The sequence below is a fragment of the Ornithorhynchus anatinus genome, chromosome 15 (assembly GCF_004115215.2).
Source record: "Ornithorhynchus anatinus isolate Pmale09 chromosome 15, mOrnAna1.pri.v4, whole genome shotgun sequence".
Classification (NCBI taxonomy): domain Eukaryota; kingdom Metazoa; phylum Chordata; class Mammalia; order Monotremata; family Ornithorhynchidae; genus Ornithorhynchus; species Ornithorhynchus anatinus.
In genome coordinates, this window is record NC_041742.1 from 17,175,374 (window position 1) to 17,193,256 (window position 17,883).

The window sequence follows — 17,883 nt, forward strand, 5'->3', positions numbered from 1 at the left end:
TATGCAGAGCACTGTACTGAGCGCTTGGGAGAGTGCAATACAACAGTAAACAGACCCATTCCCTACCCACAGCAAGCTCACAGTCTACAGAGGGAGACAGAGGTTAATATAAATAAATAATTTGCAGATAGGTACATCAGTGCTGAGGGGCTATTTTTTATTATTATCATTGCATCTGTCAAGTGCTCACTGTGTGTCAAGCACAGTTCTAAACACTAAGATAGATGTCAGTTAGGTGGGACACAGTCCCTGTCCCAGACGGGACTCACAATCCAAGTAGGAGAGAGAACAGGTTTTGAATCCCCATTTACAGATGAGGCAACTGAGACACTTAGAAGTGAAGTGACTTGGCCGAGGTCACATAACACACACGTAGCGGAGCTGGGATTAGAACCCAGGTTCTCTGACTCCAGGGCCCATGCTCTTTCCGTTAGGCCATGCCGCTTGTCAATCCAATTTATTCTAATTTTTGATAACTAGTTTCGGTTCAGATGATTCTGCAGACCATTAAAGAAGCGGCGTGGCTTAGTGGTGAGATCCCGGGATTAGGAGTTAGAGGTCACGGGTTCTATTCCTGGATCTACCACTTGTCCGCTGTGTGACTTTGGGCAAGTCACTTAACTTCTCTGTGCCTCAGTTACCTCATCTGTAAAATGGGGATTAAGATCATGAGCCCCTTGTGGGACATCCTAATTACCCTGTATCTACCCCCCGGGGCTCAGAACCGCGCTCGGCACATAGCGAGCGCTTAACGAATATCGTCATCGTTTCACCGGTCCAGTTGAACGATGTGATTTTCATTCACCTCAGGTGAAACGGTGAAAACACGGGAAATCTCGATATCTTCACCCTGTCGCTGCGGCTGCTGCTTACCTTTAAATTACCTACTGATCCTGGTCGCGGTTTTCAAGAGCGGATCAGTGAAGATTGAGGTGCTAGATTGTCAGCTCGTATGAGCAGGGACTGTGTCTGCTAATTCTCTTGCACTGTACTCTCCCAAGCGCTTAGTTTAGTGCCGTGCACGTAAGCGCTCAGTCAAGGTGATTGATTGCATTGGAGACTGAAAATTTGGGCAAGGTGCCTCAACACCCAACTGAAGCTAATACGAGGAGCCCCAGTGGTCTAGTGGAAAGAGCCAGGGCATCTGGGCTTAGTTGTTTTGAACTGGTATCTGTTAAGTGCGTACTAGTTTGCCAGGCACTGTACTGAGCCCTGGGGTAGTTACAAGCTAATCGGGCTGGACACCGTCCACGCCTTACGGGGCAGGTTCTTTTCCCAGCTCCACCATGTGCTTGTTGTGTGACTCTGGGCGAGTCACATAACTTCTCCGTACCTCAGTTTCCTCATCCGTAAAATGGGGATTCTCTCCCCTATGTAGTCTGTGAGACCTGATCATCTTCTATCCATCCCAGAGCTTAGAACGGTGCTCGGCACATAATAAGCACCTAACAAACGTGAGATGCCGTAATATCAGCGTCTCTCTCCCCCTCTAGACCGTAAGGTCATTGTGGGCAGGGAATGCATCTGTTATATTGTTCTGTACTCTCCCAAGCGCTTACTACAGTGCTCTGCACACAGTGAGCGCCCAGTAAATACGATCCACTGACTGCCCGGTCGCACCGGCTGTTTCCTGTCCCGCAGTTCACAGACCAGCATCACTTCTACCTGGCCCTGGACAACCAGATGATCGTGGAGATGCTCAGGATCGAGCTGGCTTATCTCTGCTCCTGCTGGAGGATGCGGGGAAGACCCACGCTCACGTTCCCCGTCACTCACACCATGCTCAGTAACGTGCATTCTGTGGTACTGCCGGGTCTGGTTCTCTCCCGGCAAGGGATCGCCGAACGGCCGATCCGGGGCCCTTTTCGGTGACGTTCAGAATGACTCCCGTAGTCAGATCGGTCGCGCCCGAATCACCGGCCCCCGGTAGATCCCTTGCCACGTTTGGGTGTCCGGAAGCCTCTCACACCGGGCAGCTTATAAAAAGAGACAAAAGACTTGAACGTTTGGAGGAACAGACTAATAACCCGTTCTGTTTTCCTTTCGTAGCCAACGATGGCGCGGACATCGATTCGGCCGTGCTCGCCACTGTCCGAAAATTGGAGGATGGATATTTCGGAGGAGCGAGGTGATTTTTCCTGTCCAGAGTGATCGCCGGAGAGCAGGGCGTCGATACTGTTAAATTTATTAAGTGGTATTTGTTAAGTGCCGAGGACCGTACTGAGCGCTGGGGTGGATACAAGCTAATGGGGTCGGATGTGGCCCACGTCCCACGTGGCCCGTTTTACGGGTGAGGTAACTGGGGCCCAGAGAGGCGAAGTGACTTGCTCAGGGTCACACAGCGGTCAGGTGGCAGAACTGGATTTAGAGCCCAGGCCCGCTGAGTCTGTGCTGTACCCGCTAGGCCAAGCTGCTCTGTAGCTTGGTGTTTTCTCCTTCCGGTGCCCGGTCATCCCTAAATATGAAATGTAGATGCACCGCAGTATGAGCCGACGGTGAATACCGAGGTCCGCAATGACACTGGACTTGGACCCGGGAGAGAAGCAGTTCCACGTGGGCCTCTTCCTTCCTTGATGTCCCAGATCGAGTGAGTTTGGGTCACAGACTGCATAGACATTCAGGAGCCACCTCAGTCCCCCAAGCACATTCCCGGCCTTCCAAGCCAAAGCCCCGGGCATTTTCTAGACTGTGAGCTGGTTGCCGGGTAGGGATTGTCTCTGTTTGTCGCCGGATTGTATTTCCAAGCGCTCAGTACAGTGCTCTGCACACAGTAAGTGCTCGGTGAATACGACTGAACGGATGAGTTTTCAGAACCGGCCGAGACTTTTTTGAGCCTGAGGCGCGGGGCTAGAGTAAGCCGAAAATCTAACCGCAGCGGTCCTTTGAGTCTTGGCCCGCTTTTCTCGGGGACTTTGGGGGACCCGGTTCTCCTCACGGATCTGGCCTGGGGAACGTCCTGGTGCGAGCAAAACCCAGAGAGGGCTCAAGCTGGACTCCTTCAAGACTCTGTGAAGTGCCTGTGAAACCCAGACAGGTGAAGAGGTCCCATTTTCTTCCCGACAGGGTGAAGTTAGGGAAACTGTCCGAATTTCTCACCACCTCGTTCTATACGCACCTGACGTTCCTCGACTCGGACTGTGATGAGAAACTGTTCGACGACCCCGTGGAATGCAGCTCTAGCACCGAGAGCGAATACGAACTGGAAGGTTATATGGAAGACTGCTACAATCCAGGTACCGCCTAAAATCAGTGGCTCGGGCAAAGGAGGATACAGTCAACGAGACACATAAAATAGAAGCAGCAGTGACTTCTTATTTTTCCGGGATCGTTAAGTGTTTACTGTGTGTCCGGCACTGTTGTAGGCCGCTGGGGAAGGCACGGGTCTAGCAGGTTGGGGACAGCAACGGAATGGCAGCTCTAAGAAAGTAAAGGGTCTCTCTTCATTCTCCAGGGTCACCGGCCTGGAACTCTGTCAAACCGAGGTGGACAGATGATTTTCTAAATGATAGTCCTCTATAGAAAACCCCTGCAGTCTCGAGCAGGGATTTGGAGAGTAGGAATGCTACACGGATCCGGAATAGGCTTGGGCGGGCTAAAGATGATGCTATTATAATAATGATAATGACATATTATTTATCGTTATAAATGGAATCGACTGAGTGCATACTCGGTGCCGAGCACCGTGCTAAACACCGGGGGGTAGAGACACGATAATCAGATCGGGCCCAGTCTGCACGATCCGATTTCTAACTCTGTTTCGCCTTTTTAACAGAAAGCCAAGACGAACTTGACCAGTACATCAACCACATGCTGCAGAGCACAGCTCTGAAGTGCCACCTTCCTCCCCTTTCCAAGTCAGGGGAAGACCACCACCTTTTCAGTGCTGTCCACTCCACCCGGGACATCCTGTCCATGATGGCCAAGGCCAAGGGTTTGGAAGGCCCAAGTAAGCTCCGTCCGCTCTTGACGTGCACCGGCCCCAAGCTTGCGTGTTTTGTTCACCTGGGCCTGCATTTCTCTACCTTGAGAAGGATTAAATTCCCAAAGCTACGTTCTCCCACACTAGAGGTTAGAGTCGATTGAGGAATATATTAGTCTTGGGATTCATCGTGTGTCTTACCGTGAGCCGATCACCAGGTTAGATACAAAAGAATTAGACACGGGCCCTGACCCACGTGGGGAAGAGAGGCAGCGCGCCGGGGGGCCTGGGTTCTAATCCCGACCCCTCCACTTGTCTACTGCGTGACCTTGGGCAAATTGCTTCACTTCTCTGGGCGTCGGTTACCTCATCTGTAAAATGGGGATGGAGACGGTGAGCCCTCTCTGGGATGTGGATGGTGTCCGACCCGATCCGCTCGTGGACGGCGTCCAACCTGATCAGCTTGTGTCTACCCCGGCACTTAGAACGGTGCCTGGCACGAAGTAAGCGCTTAACAGATACCGTAAAAAAGAACCGGGGCCGTTGGGAGGGGTTCCGGATCTCAGAGGGAGGGAATACCGGTTTCCGATCCCCCTTGGACAGACGAGGAGGCCAAGGCCCAGAGGAGTTAAACGATTTGCACAGCAGGAGACGAAACTGGTGGACTCTCCCATCCTAAACGAAAGCTGAGCGCAGGCCCAATCACAGAACCCAGAGGACCAAGATCCTGAGCACAAGAATTGTTTTTAGCGCCCGTAAGTTGTCCAGCAGCATTCCCACTCTCATCCCTGCCAGTGGCGTTCACCCCGGGGCAGTGAATTAGAACCTGGCTCTCTTGTCTCTCAGGGCCCGGCTTTTTCCCTCAGACCATTCTGCCTCCCGGCTAGAAACAGTTACTGGACTACGTAATGGCTGATGAGTGTGGGAGAAGTGATTACAGCAGAGCCCGGGACACATGTGGAACAGAGGGACCTCAGGACTGAAAAGAGACGCCGTCTCCTTGAAGTCCGTTGAAATGAAATTTTTTTTTCCCATTTATCCCTCTTAATAATTAGTAAACGGCGATCGGCGTGTGTGTGCTTTCTCGGCCGCACCGTAGCAGGATAGAGAGTTCCAAATCATTAACACCGTGTCGTGGGCCGTAGTTCTTCACTGAAATCAAACCCGTAGATCTGCTTTACTTTTCAGGCGTGTCCGTGTCTCTGCCCACGACAGTCTTAAGCGCTCACCGGAAATCACTGAACCTCGTTGACTCTTCACAGTCGCTAGCGGCAAAGGTAACACTCGTGGAATATCGATCGCCGTTTCTAGAGGAACGTGTCTCATGTGGTCTTTTCCATTCGGGGGGATTATCGGCAGGAAGAGAAGAATAAGGGCAAAAGGAACACGGGCTCCTCTGGTTGGCAAACTGTGAGCTTCGGAAGCAGAGGCTCCGACGATTGATCAATCATTCGTGTTTAGCGAGCATTCACCGAGTGCAAACCACTGTACTTAAGCGCTTGGGGATAGTATAACAAAGTTGATAGGCACATTCCCTGCCCGCAAAGAACTTACACTTCAGAGGGCGAGGCAGCCGTTAATATAAATAATTAAATGGATCCATTTGCCTGGGTCTTGTGATTTCAGGGCTACCTTGTGCTGCTTCAAACTTTAGGTTTAAGCCGGTCCCTCCAAAGTCGGTGAGTCAGAGTGGGAAACTGATAGTACGCAGTGAATCTGATTCGGTATTTCTCTCTGTCCAGGACCTTGAGTCCAAAAGGCATCCATGGAAATGACAGTAATAATAATAATAATTGTGGTGTTTGTTATCTGCTTACTATAAGCCAAGCACTGTACTAAGCGCTGAGGTAAATAGAAGATAATCAGGTCCCACATGGGGCTCACAGTCTTGAGTAGGAGGGAGAACAGGTATTGAATCCCCATTTTGCAGAGGAGGGGTCTGAGGCCCAGAGAAGTGAGGTGACTTGCCCAGGGTCTCGCAGCAGACAGATGGAGCCGGGATTAGAACCCGGGTCTTCTGACTCTTAGGCCCTTGCTCTGTCCACTGGGCCATCCTGCTTCCGACTGGGATGGCCCCCGGACGTCACGGTATCCGGGTGTTAGCGGTCCTGATTCGGAGCGGCACCGGGAATCAATCTATTGTGTGACTTTGTTTACCAGTGCCCATTCCTCGGGGCGGTTGGGGGAAACCGAGGGGATTTCCTTCCCTGTACCCCCTGGTTCCAGCCCCCGAAGCTGAATCAGCTTGGGTCTGGTCCAGGCATGAACGTGGGCAAAGAGGAATTGGTTCCATTGTAGGAAAAAACGTTCAGTGAACAGAAGTATTTTTTTCTGATTTTTTTTGAGTGCACCTGAAAGTTCTCTGTGAGTGGATGCCCGCCTGGTTTCCGATGGCAGAGAGAGAGAGAATGAATTTCTCATATCTCTCTCTCTCCTTCTACCCCCCTTCCTCTCTCTCTCTCTCCCCTCTCCCCCCTTCCTCTAGCCCTCTCTTTATTTTCTTCTATCCACCCGCTGACCTCAGTTCCGGCGTTCATTCTCTCTCCGACTTTCTCCGTCTCTCCCCTCGTCGAGAAGCGGGATCCACGTTGCTCAGGGCGACAGCCCCGGGGTCCAAGGAGCGAGGCGGCCTTCCCTCCGTCTAGCACCGAGCCCCGGGTCGGTGGCTTTCATCCGCTTATTTCTTTCTCTGGAACCCCAGGCGCCTGAAGCTGCCCTCTCCCTGCCCAAAGATGCCCACGGAGAGGTGGATTGCGAGAAGCTAGTCGAACAGCTGAAGGATTGCCCCACCCTCCAGGACCAGGCAGACATACTGTACATCCTCTGTGTAATGAAGTAAGTCCCCGCCGGCCACTCCTGGTCCGTGTCCGTGACGATCAGTAGTACTTGTTGAGCGGCTACTCTGAGGAGAGCACACTGTACGACGCGCTTGGGACAGTGCCCTGGAGTTAATGGGCACGATCCCTGCTGTCTAGGAGCATGCGCTCTAGCAGAGGAGCTTGCCATCCGCCTGCTGGTCACCCCGATGTTTCCTCTCCGGGATGTCGTCTCGAAACAGTCCCGAAAGATCCCTGGGAGACGTGATGAGCATGAGTAATAATAATCATAACGGTCTCTGTTAAGTGCTTACCGTTTGCCGAGCACCGTTCTAAGCTCTGGAGGAAACACCAGGGTGTGATTTATCCGTAAATTTCATAAAGCTACTTCTTTGCCCAAAAGCGACACAGCCATTCCCCAGTCCCAGGCGGGTCATCGTTATCCTCTCCTAAGTAGATGGTTGACTTTGGGAGGATTGTGAGCGAGGTATATTTCTGACAGCTATTATCCCTATCTCGGTTGCTCTATTCCTAATCATTATCGTGGTGATTATTTACTATGTTCCAAGTACTTCGCTAAGTGTTGGGACAGACCTAGAATAATCAGATCAGAAGCAGCCCCCGTCCTTCAGTATGAGAGGCAGAGAGCAGGGTGTCTCATCCCCGTCTTACAGATGAAGAAACTGAGGCCCCGAGAGGGGAAGTGATTCATCCACGCTCACCCAGCAAACCGGGGGCAGAACGGGCCCTAGAACCCAGGTCTTCTGACTCCTGGCATGCTTTTTCCGAAAGGTCACTCCGCCTTCCTCTTACCCGGGAATTCAGGGGAGTGCTACTTGGCATTTCTGATCCGCAAGCAGCCCATCTTTGAAACTCGGGGTCCCTTGTTTGCAGGCCGCATTCTCGCCTGAGGTGTTGCTTCCTCTTTGGCAGGGGCCCCCACTGGGATACGAATCTGTCGGGACAGGCGGGAGTGACCGTTCACAGCCTTCTCGGCGAACTCTACTGCAAAGCGGGCTTGAACAAGGAGTGGGGCCTGATCCGCTACATCTCCGGCATGCTCAGGAAGAAAGTGGAAGTCCTAGCAGAGGTCCGCTGCCGTCCCGACCTCAACCCCGTCTTCCCTACCCTCTGATCCTCCCATCCCTGCGATTGGTAGCTAACCGAGGGAAGAGCCCACCCGTCCACCCGAACGCCCCCATCTTTTATACGAAAGACTTGTGTTTTCCCAGACAGTTTCTCATTCCTGACCTCATTTTGGTCCTCGTGAGGCCGGTCTTACTATCCCCATCTTACAGATGAGGAAACTGAGCCGCACGTGGTCCCGCGGCAACTAACGGCGGAGCCGGCTCCGACTCCCAGACTCATGTTCTTTCCCCCGAACCCTGGGCCAGGCATCCATTCTGGGGATTGTTTGTCTTTTTTCCTTTCCTCCGTCCTCTCAGTAAATACCGTTCATTTTGTGCGCAGAGGAGGAAAGCGGGCGGGAAGTTTATGGGGGAATGGGATCCGTGAGGGGAACGTACCTCAAAGAATGGCCAGAAACCTGCTATTTTGGGGCTCCTTGACCCTGACCGGAAACGCACAGGACGGGTTCAGGTCCCTGGGATGAAGAGCTCTGGAAATACAAATCACATATCTGTGAGGGAGAGGGAATCTGGGCTCTTTTTTGGTCCTCAGACTCTAAAGGGGAATTGAAGTGACCTTGTCGTCGGTCTGTTTTTGCCACGTTTTAACGGCTCTGAGGGACGTAGATAAAGCTACCCGCCCAAGTGGCAATCAGCAACTCCAAGCCGGCTTTGGCCACGAAACCCCTTCCCACACTTCCCCTGCTGGCCCCGAGTTCAGCTTGGAGGATGATGTTGTCTCTCAGGAAGGCCTCCGGGCACAGGCCTGTCTCTTAGTGTGTCTCCTTCTTCCCCGCTCGCGGCAGGCCTGCACCGACCTCCTGTCGCACCAGAAGCAGCTCACGGTGGGTCTGCCGCCTGAGCCTCGGGAGAAGATCATCAGCGCGTAAGTACCCACTCCACAGTTGGTCCCTCCAAGGGCCTGAGCGATGAAGAGGAAGGGCCTTGCCCTCAGAGTTCAAACTCTCAGTCGGTAGAAGACAGAACCACTCCCCTGTGCTTGTCACTCACAATGGCCGGGTCACTCCATCAGTGTCCAAAGCTCAGGACAGGCGAGAAGCAGTGTGGCCTAGTGGGTGGGGCGTTGGCCTGAGGGTCAGAAGGACCCGGGTTCTAATCCCGGCTCCACTCGTCCGCTACATGACCTTGGGTGAGTCACTTAATTTTGCCGTGCCTCAGTTACCTCAGCCTTCAAACAGGGCTTAAGGCGGTGAGCCCCGTGTGGGTAAGAGAGACTGTTTTCAACCTGACTCCCTCGTATCTACCTCAGTGTTCAGTACGGTGCCCGGCACATAGTAAACGCTTAACAAATGCCATTAAAAAGAGGACAGAGCATCGGGAGAATACACCAGAAGGAAAATGTGTGTTCCTGCCCTCAAGTAGCTCACCGTCTACTAGGGCAGACCACCATACCCAGAAATAGTTTTAAAATAATGGGAGCAGGAGGAAGAACGAGGATAGAACAGTTGGTAAAGCTATGTAATCCCCGAATAAAAATCGGGTGCATAAATGCTGAGGAGGAGCACAAATTACATTCGTTCTTAGGGTGGCCATCGGGTTGACACGACTTGAAGTGTTGGGAATTAAATGAGGGAGTTTTCTTAGAAGAGATGGGTTGTTGTTCTTTTGACGGTATTCATTAAGCGCTTACTATGTGTCAGGCACTTTTCTAAGGGCTCCTGTAGATGGAAGCTAACCAGGGCAGACACGGTCCTTGTCCCACATGGGACTCACAGCCTAAATAGGCGGGAGAAGAGCTGTTGAACCCCCACTTTACTGCGGAGGAAACCGAGGCACAGGGAAGCGAAGTAACTTGCCCACAGTCGCGTAGCGGGTGAGTGGTGAAGCCGAGATTAGAAGCCAGGTCCCCTGAATCCCAAGTCTGTGCTTTTTCCACTAGGCCGTGCTGCTTTTCACTGAAGAGAGAGAGGACTGTGGCCTGGTGCATTTGGTGGGGAAACGGGAGGGAGCTCTAGGCTGGGAAAAAACAGCGTCGAGCAAGGAGATGGAGGCAGAGGGATTGAGAACGAGGTACCGTTCGTTAGCTGGTGGCTTCTCGAGCCACAAAAAACTCCGGCTGGGAAGAAAGCAGACACCTAAGAAGGGGAGAGATGTCACATCCTCCGGATTGTGAGCTTGTGGTGGGCCGGGAATGCCACTGTTCATTGTTGAGTTGGGCCTTCCCAAGCGCTTAGTACAACGCTTTGCATGCGGTAAGCGTTCAATAAATACGACTGAATGAATTTCACTCTTCAGTCCTCGTTATCTTCCCCAGCCCTCTTCCCCCTGAAGAGCTGACCAAACTCATCTACGAAGCCAGCGGGCAGGACATCAGCATCGCAGTTCTCACGCAGGTGAGGCCTCCTTCCTGTTGACCTGGGGCGGCTCTAGGGAACTAATAATGATTGTGGTATTCATTAAGCGCTTACTATGTGCCAAGCCCTGTGCTGAGCGCCAGGGTTTAGCCAGAGTAACCGGGGCAGACCTGGAAAAGGGAGGACACGGCTCCCCGAAGTAGCATGACGTAGTGGATCGAGCACAGGCCCGGGAGGCAGAAGGTCATGAGTTCTAATTCCAGCTCCACCACTTGTCTGCTGTGTGACCTTGGTTGATTCACTTCACTTCTCTGGGCCTCAGTGTCCTAACTGGCAAATGGGGGTTGAGACTGCAAGCCCCCACGTGGGACGGGGACAGCGTCCAATCCAGTTTGCTTGTATCCACCCCTGCCACATAGTGAGCGCTTAAGAGACACCCTGATTATCGTTAACTATCATCATCGTCTTGTCCGCTCCAGGAAATCGTGGTGTACCTGGCGATGTACGTGCGGTCCCAGCCCGGCCTCTTCGTCGAGATGCTCCGACTCCGCATCGGGCTGATCATTCAGGTGATGGCCACGGAGCTCGCCCGGAGTCTGAACTGCTCAGGTGAGAGCGCCTGCGCCGACGGGATCTGGGTCTCGGGGAAACGGGTGGACCCTCCCCCTTTCAGTCCCGCTGAGCTCGGAGTGTTTTGCCTCCATTCATTCATTCGGTCATATTTATCGAGCGCTTCCTGTTTGCAGAATACTGTTCTCAGCGCTTGGGAGAGCACACTGCCACAATTAACGGACTCATTCCCTCCCCATAACAAACTCCATCCCATCCCCGTCCCATCTCCATCCAAGCTCTTGCTAGAAGGAGAAAATAGAAACACCCTGGGTGCATAATGGTCCGCAGAGAATCAGTTGTCAATAAGCGGTATTTATTGAGCGCTTACCTGATATTCCCTGGAGTGCCTTCTCTAGGACAGAGCCCCGTTTCTAGTGGCCTGCCCCGTCTCCTAGATCGAAACCCGAAACTGCGAATAAATCTTTAGATGGGAGAGGAGGAGGAATGGTAGCAAGTGAGTGGTCACTGAGTGCGGCGCATATATTATTTATTACTTTATTACTCTGTTTTGTTAATGATGTGTATATATATCTACGATTCTATTTATCTTGATGATATATACGCCAGACTACTTGTTCTGTTCTGTTTTGTTTTGTTCTCTGTTTCCCCCGTTTAGACTCGGAGCACATTGTCGGGCAGGGACCGTCTGTATCTGTTGCCGAATTGTACGTTCCAAGCACTTAGTACAGCGCCCTGCACATGAATTCGTTCATTCAGTTATTGAACGCTTACTATGTGCAGAGCACTGTACTTGTACGGGCTTCGGAAAGCAGTTTTTGCTTCCTTCGAACATGCCAAATGCGTCTCTGGCCACGACACAATCCAGAGCTTCCCCCGTAGGAGAGGAGCGAGTGGAGAGGAGAGGCCTTCCCTGTCCGCACCTTCCTTTCCTCTTCTCCCACTCCCTTCTGCATCGCCCTGACTTGCTCCCTTCATTCGTCCCCCCTCGCAGCCCCACGGCACTTATGGCCATATCTACGATTCGTTTATTTCGATGAATGCCCGCCTCCCCCTCTACAGTGTAAGTTCAGTGTGGGCAGCGAACCTCTCTGTTTATTGTTGTATTGTTCTCTCCCCAGTGAGTGCTCAGTAAATACGATTGACTGACTGACTGACTGACTGACTGACTGACTGACTGAACGAGGGGAAGGATGGCTTGGGCATTCTCCCGGACCTCAGAGGGACCCGCTGCCCTTGTATCACAAAATCGCATCCAGGTGGGGAGTATCGTTTGAGGACAGTTTCATCCTTCGGTTTTGGGTCAGAGTTGGAAATGGAGAGGCTGCTGCCCCGGTACCACCTCGGGCCACCGGCATCGAGCCGCCAGACCGGACTTGCTTTGGGAACGGGCCAGATCAGAAGTGTGTCCGATCCTCTTGGAGGAGGCGGCCCCGAACGGGGCCCCCGGGACTTCTGGGAGGTGTAAAGTGCGTAACCCAGAGGACGGAGAGATCCAGGTGTGGATAGCAGCGTCCCAGGGGCCACGTTTCCCCCGTTCCCCGAGTGGAAACCCCCTCAGAGCTGAGGGTCCTCTGAGCCCAGCTCAGCATCTGTGGGTGAGTTTTGACACAGGCCCTATAGGGCTCGTCAGACTTGAGGTCCGCGGGAAGTAAAATGATCCAAACGTTATACGTTGGCAGTTAGCATTCCTGGCCACCACGAGCCTAATCGAGGCCCCTTCGGGGTCCCCATTTCGTCTCCCCGGGTGTGTGGCGTTTGGGGCTAGAGATGGGGAATTCCGGAGAGGTAGTTCTTTTCTGAGGTAAATTTGTTTCTGTGGTATTTGTTGAACACTTAGGTATCAGGCACTGTTTAAAGAGTTGGGGTAGATACAGGTTTATCATGTTGGACGCAATCCCTGCCCCACATGGGGCTCACGGTCCAGCCTGGTGGGAGGAGGATTTAATCCCCATTTTGCAGATGAGGTAACTGAGGCCTAGAGAAGTGAAGTAACTTGCCCCAAATCACACAGCAGGCAAGTGCCCCGACCCCACGTCCTCCGGCTCCCGGGCCCGGACTCTTTCATTCATTCAATAGTATTTATTGAGCGCTTACTATGTGCAGAGCGCTGTACTAAGCGCTTGGAATGTACAATTCGGCAACAGATAGAGACCATCCCCGCCCAGTGACGGGCTCACAGTCTAATCCGGGGAGACAGACGGGCCGCCCTGCTCCTCAGATGCATGAGACATGTTCCCTGCCCCCGAGGAGCTCACACTCTGAGGGAAATATTCCCCCCCAAATATGTTCTTTTAAAAATACACCATGGAAAGCCACACCAAGACCTCTCCCGTGGTCTCCCCTTACCCCGCCTCCATCCACCCTCTTACCCCAACCCACCCGGTGGGCGCCCCCGTTCTCCCCGACAGGAGACAGTGGAGTCTACTTCACTGTTTATCCACTGACACATAAGGGAGGCCTTCTAGGACAGTTAAGGCCTAGAAGTGGCCTTCCTCTTAGTAAAGGGTCACAAGTCTGACCTTTCTAAACCGTGTTTACTTCCAGGAGAAGAAGCCTCTGAAAGCTTGATGAACCTTAGCCCTTTCGACATGAAGAATCTCCTGCACCACATTCTAAGTGGAAAAGAATTTGGTGTGGAAAGGAGCGGTGAGTATCCGAGACTGGTGTTGGATGAGTACCGGGCGGGGGGGCGTTTCTAACACAGATCCTGTTCAGAGTCATTAGGCCGCCAACTCTCCACCTGCAGGTGAGAATTGATCAATATATGGCCGATATTAGCAATGGTATCTTTTGAGCGCTTGCTATGGGCAGAGCGCTGTACTAAGCACTTGGGAGAGGACGTTACACAGAGTTGGCATGAGAACAGGCGGGGCAAGGAGGAGAATTAAGCCCAGACTCTCAAAGCAGTGGGTCTCTAATGCCATATCTGATACCTCACCTGTTTTAAGCAGTAGAATTGTAGCTTTCCTAGAAGGTACGATCTCGTCGTTCTTAGTTTCTCATCCTAGAGCCCCGTGTTCGGCTCTGGGAAACACACTGGGCTAATTACCCAAAATCCAGTTGTTCCTCTGTTCCAGAAGACTTCCATTTAAAGGGAATGAGTCTTTTTTGTTGTCGTTTGTTTTTGATATTTTTTAAGCGCATACTATGTGCCAGGCACTATACCGAGTGCTGGGGAAGAGACAGAGTAATCAGGTTGGACACTGTCCCTGTCCCAAATAGGGCTCACAGTCTTCACCCCCATTTTTCAGATGAGGTAATTGAGGCACAGAGAAAGTACAGTAATAACAATGATGATATCTGTTAAGCACTTACTATGTGCCAAGCCCCGTTCTAAGCGCCGAGGTAGATACAAATTAATCAGATTGTCTCACGTGTGGGGCTCCCAGTCGTAATCCCCAATTTACAGATGAGGGAACTGAGGTACAGAGAAGTGAAATGACTTGCCCAAGGTCACACAACAGACAAGTGGTGGAGCTGGGTTTAGAATAATAATAATAATAATAATGACGATGGTATTGGTTAAGTGCTTGCTCTGTGCCAGACGCTGTTCGAACCGCTGGGGGAGATACAAGTTTATCAGGTTGTCATGGGCTTAATCCCCATTTTACAGATGAGGTAACTGAGGCACAGAGAAGTGAAGTGACTTGCCCAAAGTCACACAGCTGACGAGTGGCGGAGGCGGGATTAGAACCCCGAATTGTCCATTCCGAGCGCTTAGTGCAGTGCTCTGCACATAGTAAGCACTCAGTATATACTATTGAATGAATGAACCCACATCCTCTGACTCCCAAGCCCGTGCTCTTGCCACTAAGCCGCGCTGCTTCTCCAGAGTGACTTACCCGAGGTCACACGGCAGATGAACGGCGGATCCGGGATTAGAACCAGGCCCCTCCGTATCCCGGGCCCCTACTTTTTCCACTAGGCGACGCTGCCTCTCTTTAAACTCAAAAGTCATCCCATTCTGTGTGTTTAGGGTTTTGGGTTCTGTGGCCAACTGTCTGCCCGTCACATGGAACCCTTCAGAATATACAGCCTTCCATCTGCTCATCCGTTTTCTCCATAGGACATCCAGTCCAGAGCTGTGGGAGCCCAGCACACGCACAGCAGGCTAAATATCATTTTTTTCCCCGTATGCACTGACCCCTCGCTACTTAACGGTGTGCGCAGCCCCTTAAAAACATCATCCGTTTCTGGCTGTAAACGTGTGTCTCTCCCTTCCTCTTTTCTTTTTCTCTTTCAAAGTGCGACCTCTTCACTCCTCTACATCCAGCCCTGCTATTTCGATCCATGAAGTGGGACACACCGGAGCGACCAAAACGGAAAGGAGCGGTATCAATCGGCTGCGGAGTGAGATGAAACAGGTAAGGGCCTCTACCCTTCATGTCCTTTCTCCTCTTGGTCCCGGGCTCCCCAGGAACAGACCATTTCCAGCCTTTACATTCCCCGGACCAGGTCCCTTCCGCGGATCGTGCTCTGGCAGGAATTTTAGATGCCCACACGGGGTTGGAGGAGAGCGGTCTCCCCCTCCTCCTCACCCCCCATCCAGCAGAATTCGTTTCTGGGTCTTCACTTTTATGGAAACGCAAGAATTAACGGCTGCCTCGAAAGATTCCCCCGCACGTATTCGTTCATTTAGAACTTGTCGGTCCTATCCTCGAGAATGCAATTTCCACGTCCCTCTCACCCACACCAGCAGCGGGGCTCAGAGCGGGGAGTGGAATTGTGCGTATCCATCGCTGCTGTCCGCTTCCGCTCCTTGTCAGGTGCGTCTGTTCCACGGTTGTTCTCCCCGCTGTTATTCGTCTCGCGGCTGCCCCTCCGAGCGGTATCGTAGTTCCCCGCCAGTCAGCCGGCCAGTCGTATTTACCGAGCGCTCACTGTGCGCGGAGCACTGTGCTAAGCGGTTGGAAGAGTACATTATAAGAGACACATTCCCTGCCCACGACGAACTTACAGTCCGGTGGATACCAGGGGTGAAAATGGCTGACGGTGGGGAGTGTCAGGGTGGGGGACAGACGCCCGTGAGTTCTCTTTAGCGGGGTGACGCCTTAGCCCAAGAGGGAGATCCCAGAAGAGCACTCCAGGCCATTAAAACGAGCGATTCGGGGGGGGGGGGGCGCCTTGTGATCCCCATTGATCTAAGAAATACAATGGGAATGAGTCGTCAACTCCCCGGTATGTGTTAGCCAGAGGGATACCCCAGCTGCCAAAGGAAGCAGAACGCAGTGATGATCCACTAGCCCTTATTTTTCACATTCTCAGGCAAAAGCCGGAGAGTTTCCTCTCCCTGGGTATTAATCCAGTTCACCTTCGCAGTGAGATACTGCCCCCGGGAAATCAGATGATCTGGTCCTGGCCGACTGGTTTCAGAAGAAAGGGGGGAAAAAATGTACTGGCCATCTTACTTGTGCGAATAGTTTATATTGACTTTTCTGACATCCCGGTCTCCCCCCGAGCCTCTGGGGTGGGCAGGGATAGTGCACCCTAACGCGGAAGGTTGTCGACGAAACGATGCGCAGGGTACTTCCATTTTGAAACCGTTTTATATTGCATGATATATTTTTGATTACAGATGGCTAGGCGGCTTAGTGCCGATGACCAGGTGAAATGCGCTGAGCTGTTTTTTTAAAGTTTGCTACGTACGCCTGGCTTTCTTTCCGACTCGAATGTGGGACGTGAATTTGATCACCTTAACCGTCCGGGGACTTATAATAATTCGAGCCCATGGAGCAGTTCCGCTTGTCAAACGGCCTCTAGGGAAACGGCAACAAACCGACGACGCCTCCTCCCGCCGTTACTTAAAATCTATCGCGTTCCTCCTGCCAACCTCATACCGGCCAGACCTAGAACCTGCCCGGGTAGGTTCTAAAGGATCAGACAAGGCCGCCCGTGGACACAGATCCAGGGTCAAGGGGGAAAGAAATATCAGCGAGTAAGGGGAAACGCAGGATCCCCTCCGTAGCCCGCTGTCCTCTCCGGCTCTCCTCTGGGGGAACGGAGTTGAAGTGCAGAGGTGCGATGGAGAGGTTGGGCTCAGAGATCTGTGAGCCGAGATAAGGAGACGCAAGATAGCGCTCCCTTTTTCCCTCCCTTCTTCGCTCCGGGCTCTCTGCCCCGTCTGAGAGTGGGAAAGAGGGACGTGGGGTGGGAGAGGAAGGGAGAGCGTGAAGGCAAGGGGAAGACCCCCGGACCGGTCAGTGGGTCAGTCAGCGGTATTTCTGCCTACGACGGGCAGAACGTTGCACTGAGCGCTAGACGGAGTACGATAGAGGGTTAGTAGTAGACACTATTCCTGCCCTCTAGGAGCCTGGGTCTCCATAACTGTGGTATTTGTTAAGCCCTTATAATGGGCCAGGCACTGTACTAAGCGCCGGGGTAGGTAGAAGGCATTCGGGTCGGACTCAGTCCCTGTCCCACAGAGTTCACAGTCTTAATCCCCATTTTACGGATGGCACAGAGAAGCGAAGTGACTTACCCGAGGTCACCCGGCAGACAGATGACGGAGCCGGGATCAGAACCCGGATCCTTCCGACTCCCGGGCCCGTGCTCTGTCCGTTAGGGCCACCCCGCTTTCTCCGTCGTGCCTCCGGTCTGGAGGCACAGAAGGCCTGGGTGATGCACGGGGAGGGGTGAGAGAGACAGAACCCCGGGATTTGAGAATTTGAATCTCATCGTAACCGAATTTAACCGGGTAACCCAAGACGTTTTTTGAAACCCGAGACCCTCGCCCCCTGAATATTTCCGGGGCCTCTCCCTTGCCCAGTCACTAGATGGCAACGTGACCGTGTCATCTAAATTCTGTTGCCGGACGACCCCTCCGGAGAGTCAGCGCCCCTGGGGAGTTTCCCCCTTCTCCCGGACCCCGAAGCCAAGTCGGCCGAGATGTCGGGTTGGCGTCCGCTCACTACAGCGATTTCCCACCAGGTCCGATGTCTGGGCCTTTGACGTTCGGCCACTCGGACCTAGAGAAAGAGGGTCACTTTTGAAAGAAAATGTATCGTGACAGTGGCCGTTTCACCGGGCCTCACATTGAACTTGGCTCCCTAGCCTCTGTCAGGATTTCCGCTTCAAGGATTGAAAACCAACTGCCGGGCGTATCGCTCTGGACCGTAAGCTCCTTATGGGCAGGG

The 17,883-nt window shown here is 52.7% G+C and overlaps 1 protein-coding gene across 3 annotated transcripts in view; it reads left to right on the forward strand.

Annotated features, from left to right (window-relative positions):
- Positions 1 to 17,883, forward strand: part of PHKA2 (phosphorylase kinase regulatory subunit alpha 2) — a 59,000-nt gene that overhangs the window by 32,767 nt on the left and 8,350 nt on the right. For all 3 annotated transcript variants that reach the window (XM_029079695.2, XM_029079696.2, XM_029079697.2), the window contains 12 exons: positions 1,642 to 1,786; positions 2,050 to 2,128; positions 3,064 to 3,233; positions 3,773 to 3,946; positions 5,108 to 5,196; positions 6,621 to 6,754; positions 7,669 to 7,825; positions 8,669 to 8,748; positions 10,138 to 10,216; positions 10,657 to 10,786; positions 13,295 to 13,396; positions 14,996 to 15,114. In XM_029079695.2, coding sequence (XP_028935528.1) covers positions 1,642 to 1,786; positions 2,050 to 2,128; positions 3,064 to 3,233; positions 3,773 to 3,946; positions 5,108 to 5,196; positions 6,621 to 6,754; positions 7,669 to 7,825; positions 8,669 to 8,748; positions 10,138 to 10,216; positions 10,657 to 10,786; positions 13,295 to 13,396; positions 14,996 to 15,114 — 1,458 coding nt within the window. The remainder of the gene's footprint in view (positions 1 to 1,641; positions 1,787 to 2,049; positions 2,129 to 3,063; positions 3,234 to 3,772; positions 3,947 to 5,107; positions 5,197 to 6,620; positions 6,755 to 7,668; positions 7,826 to 8,668; positions 8,749 to 10,137; positions 10,217 to 10,656; positions 10,787 to 13,294; positions 13,397 to 14,995; positions 15,115 to 17,883) is intronic.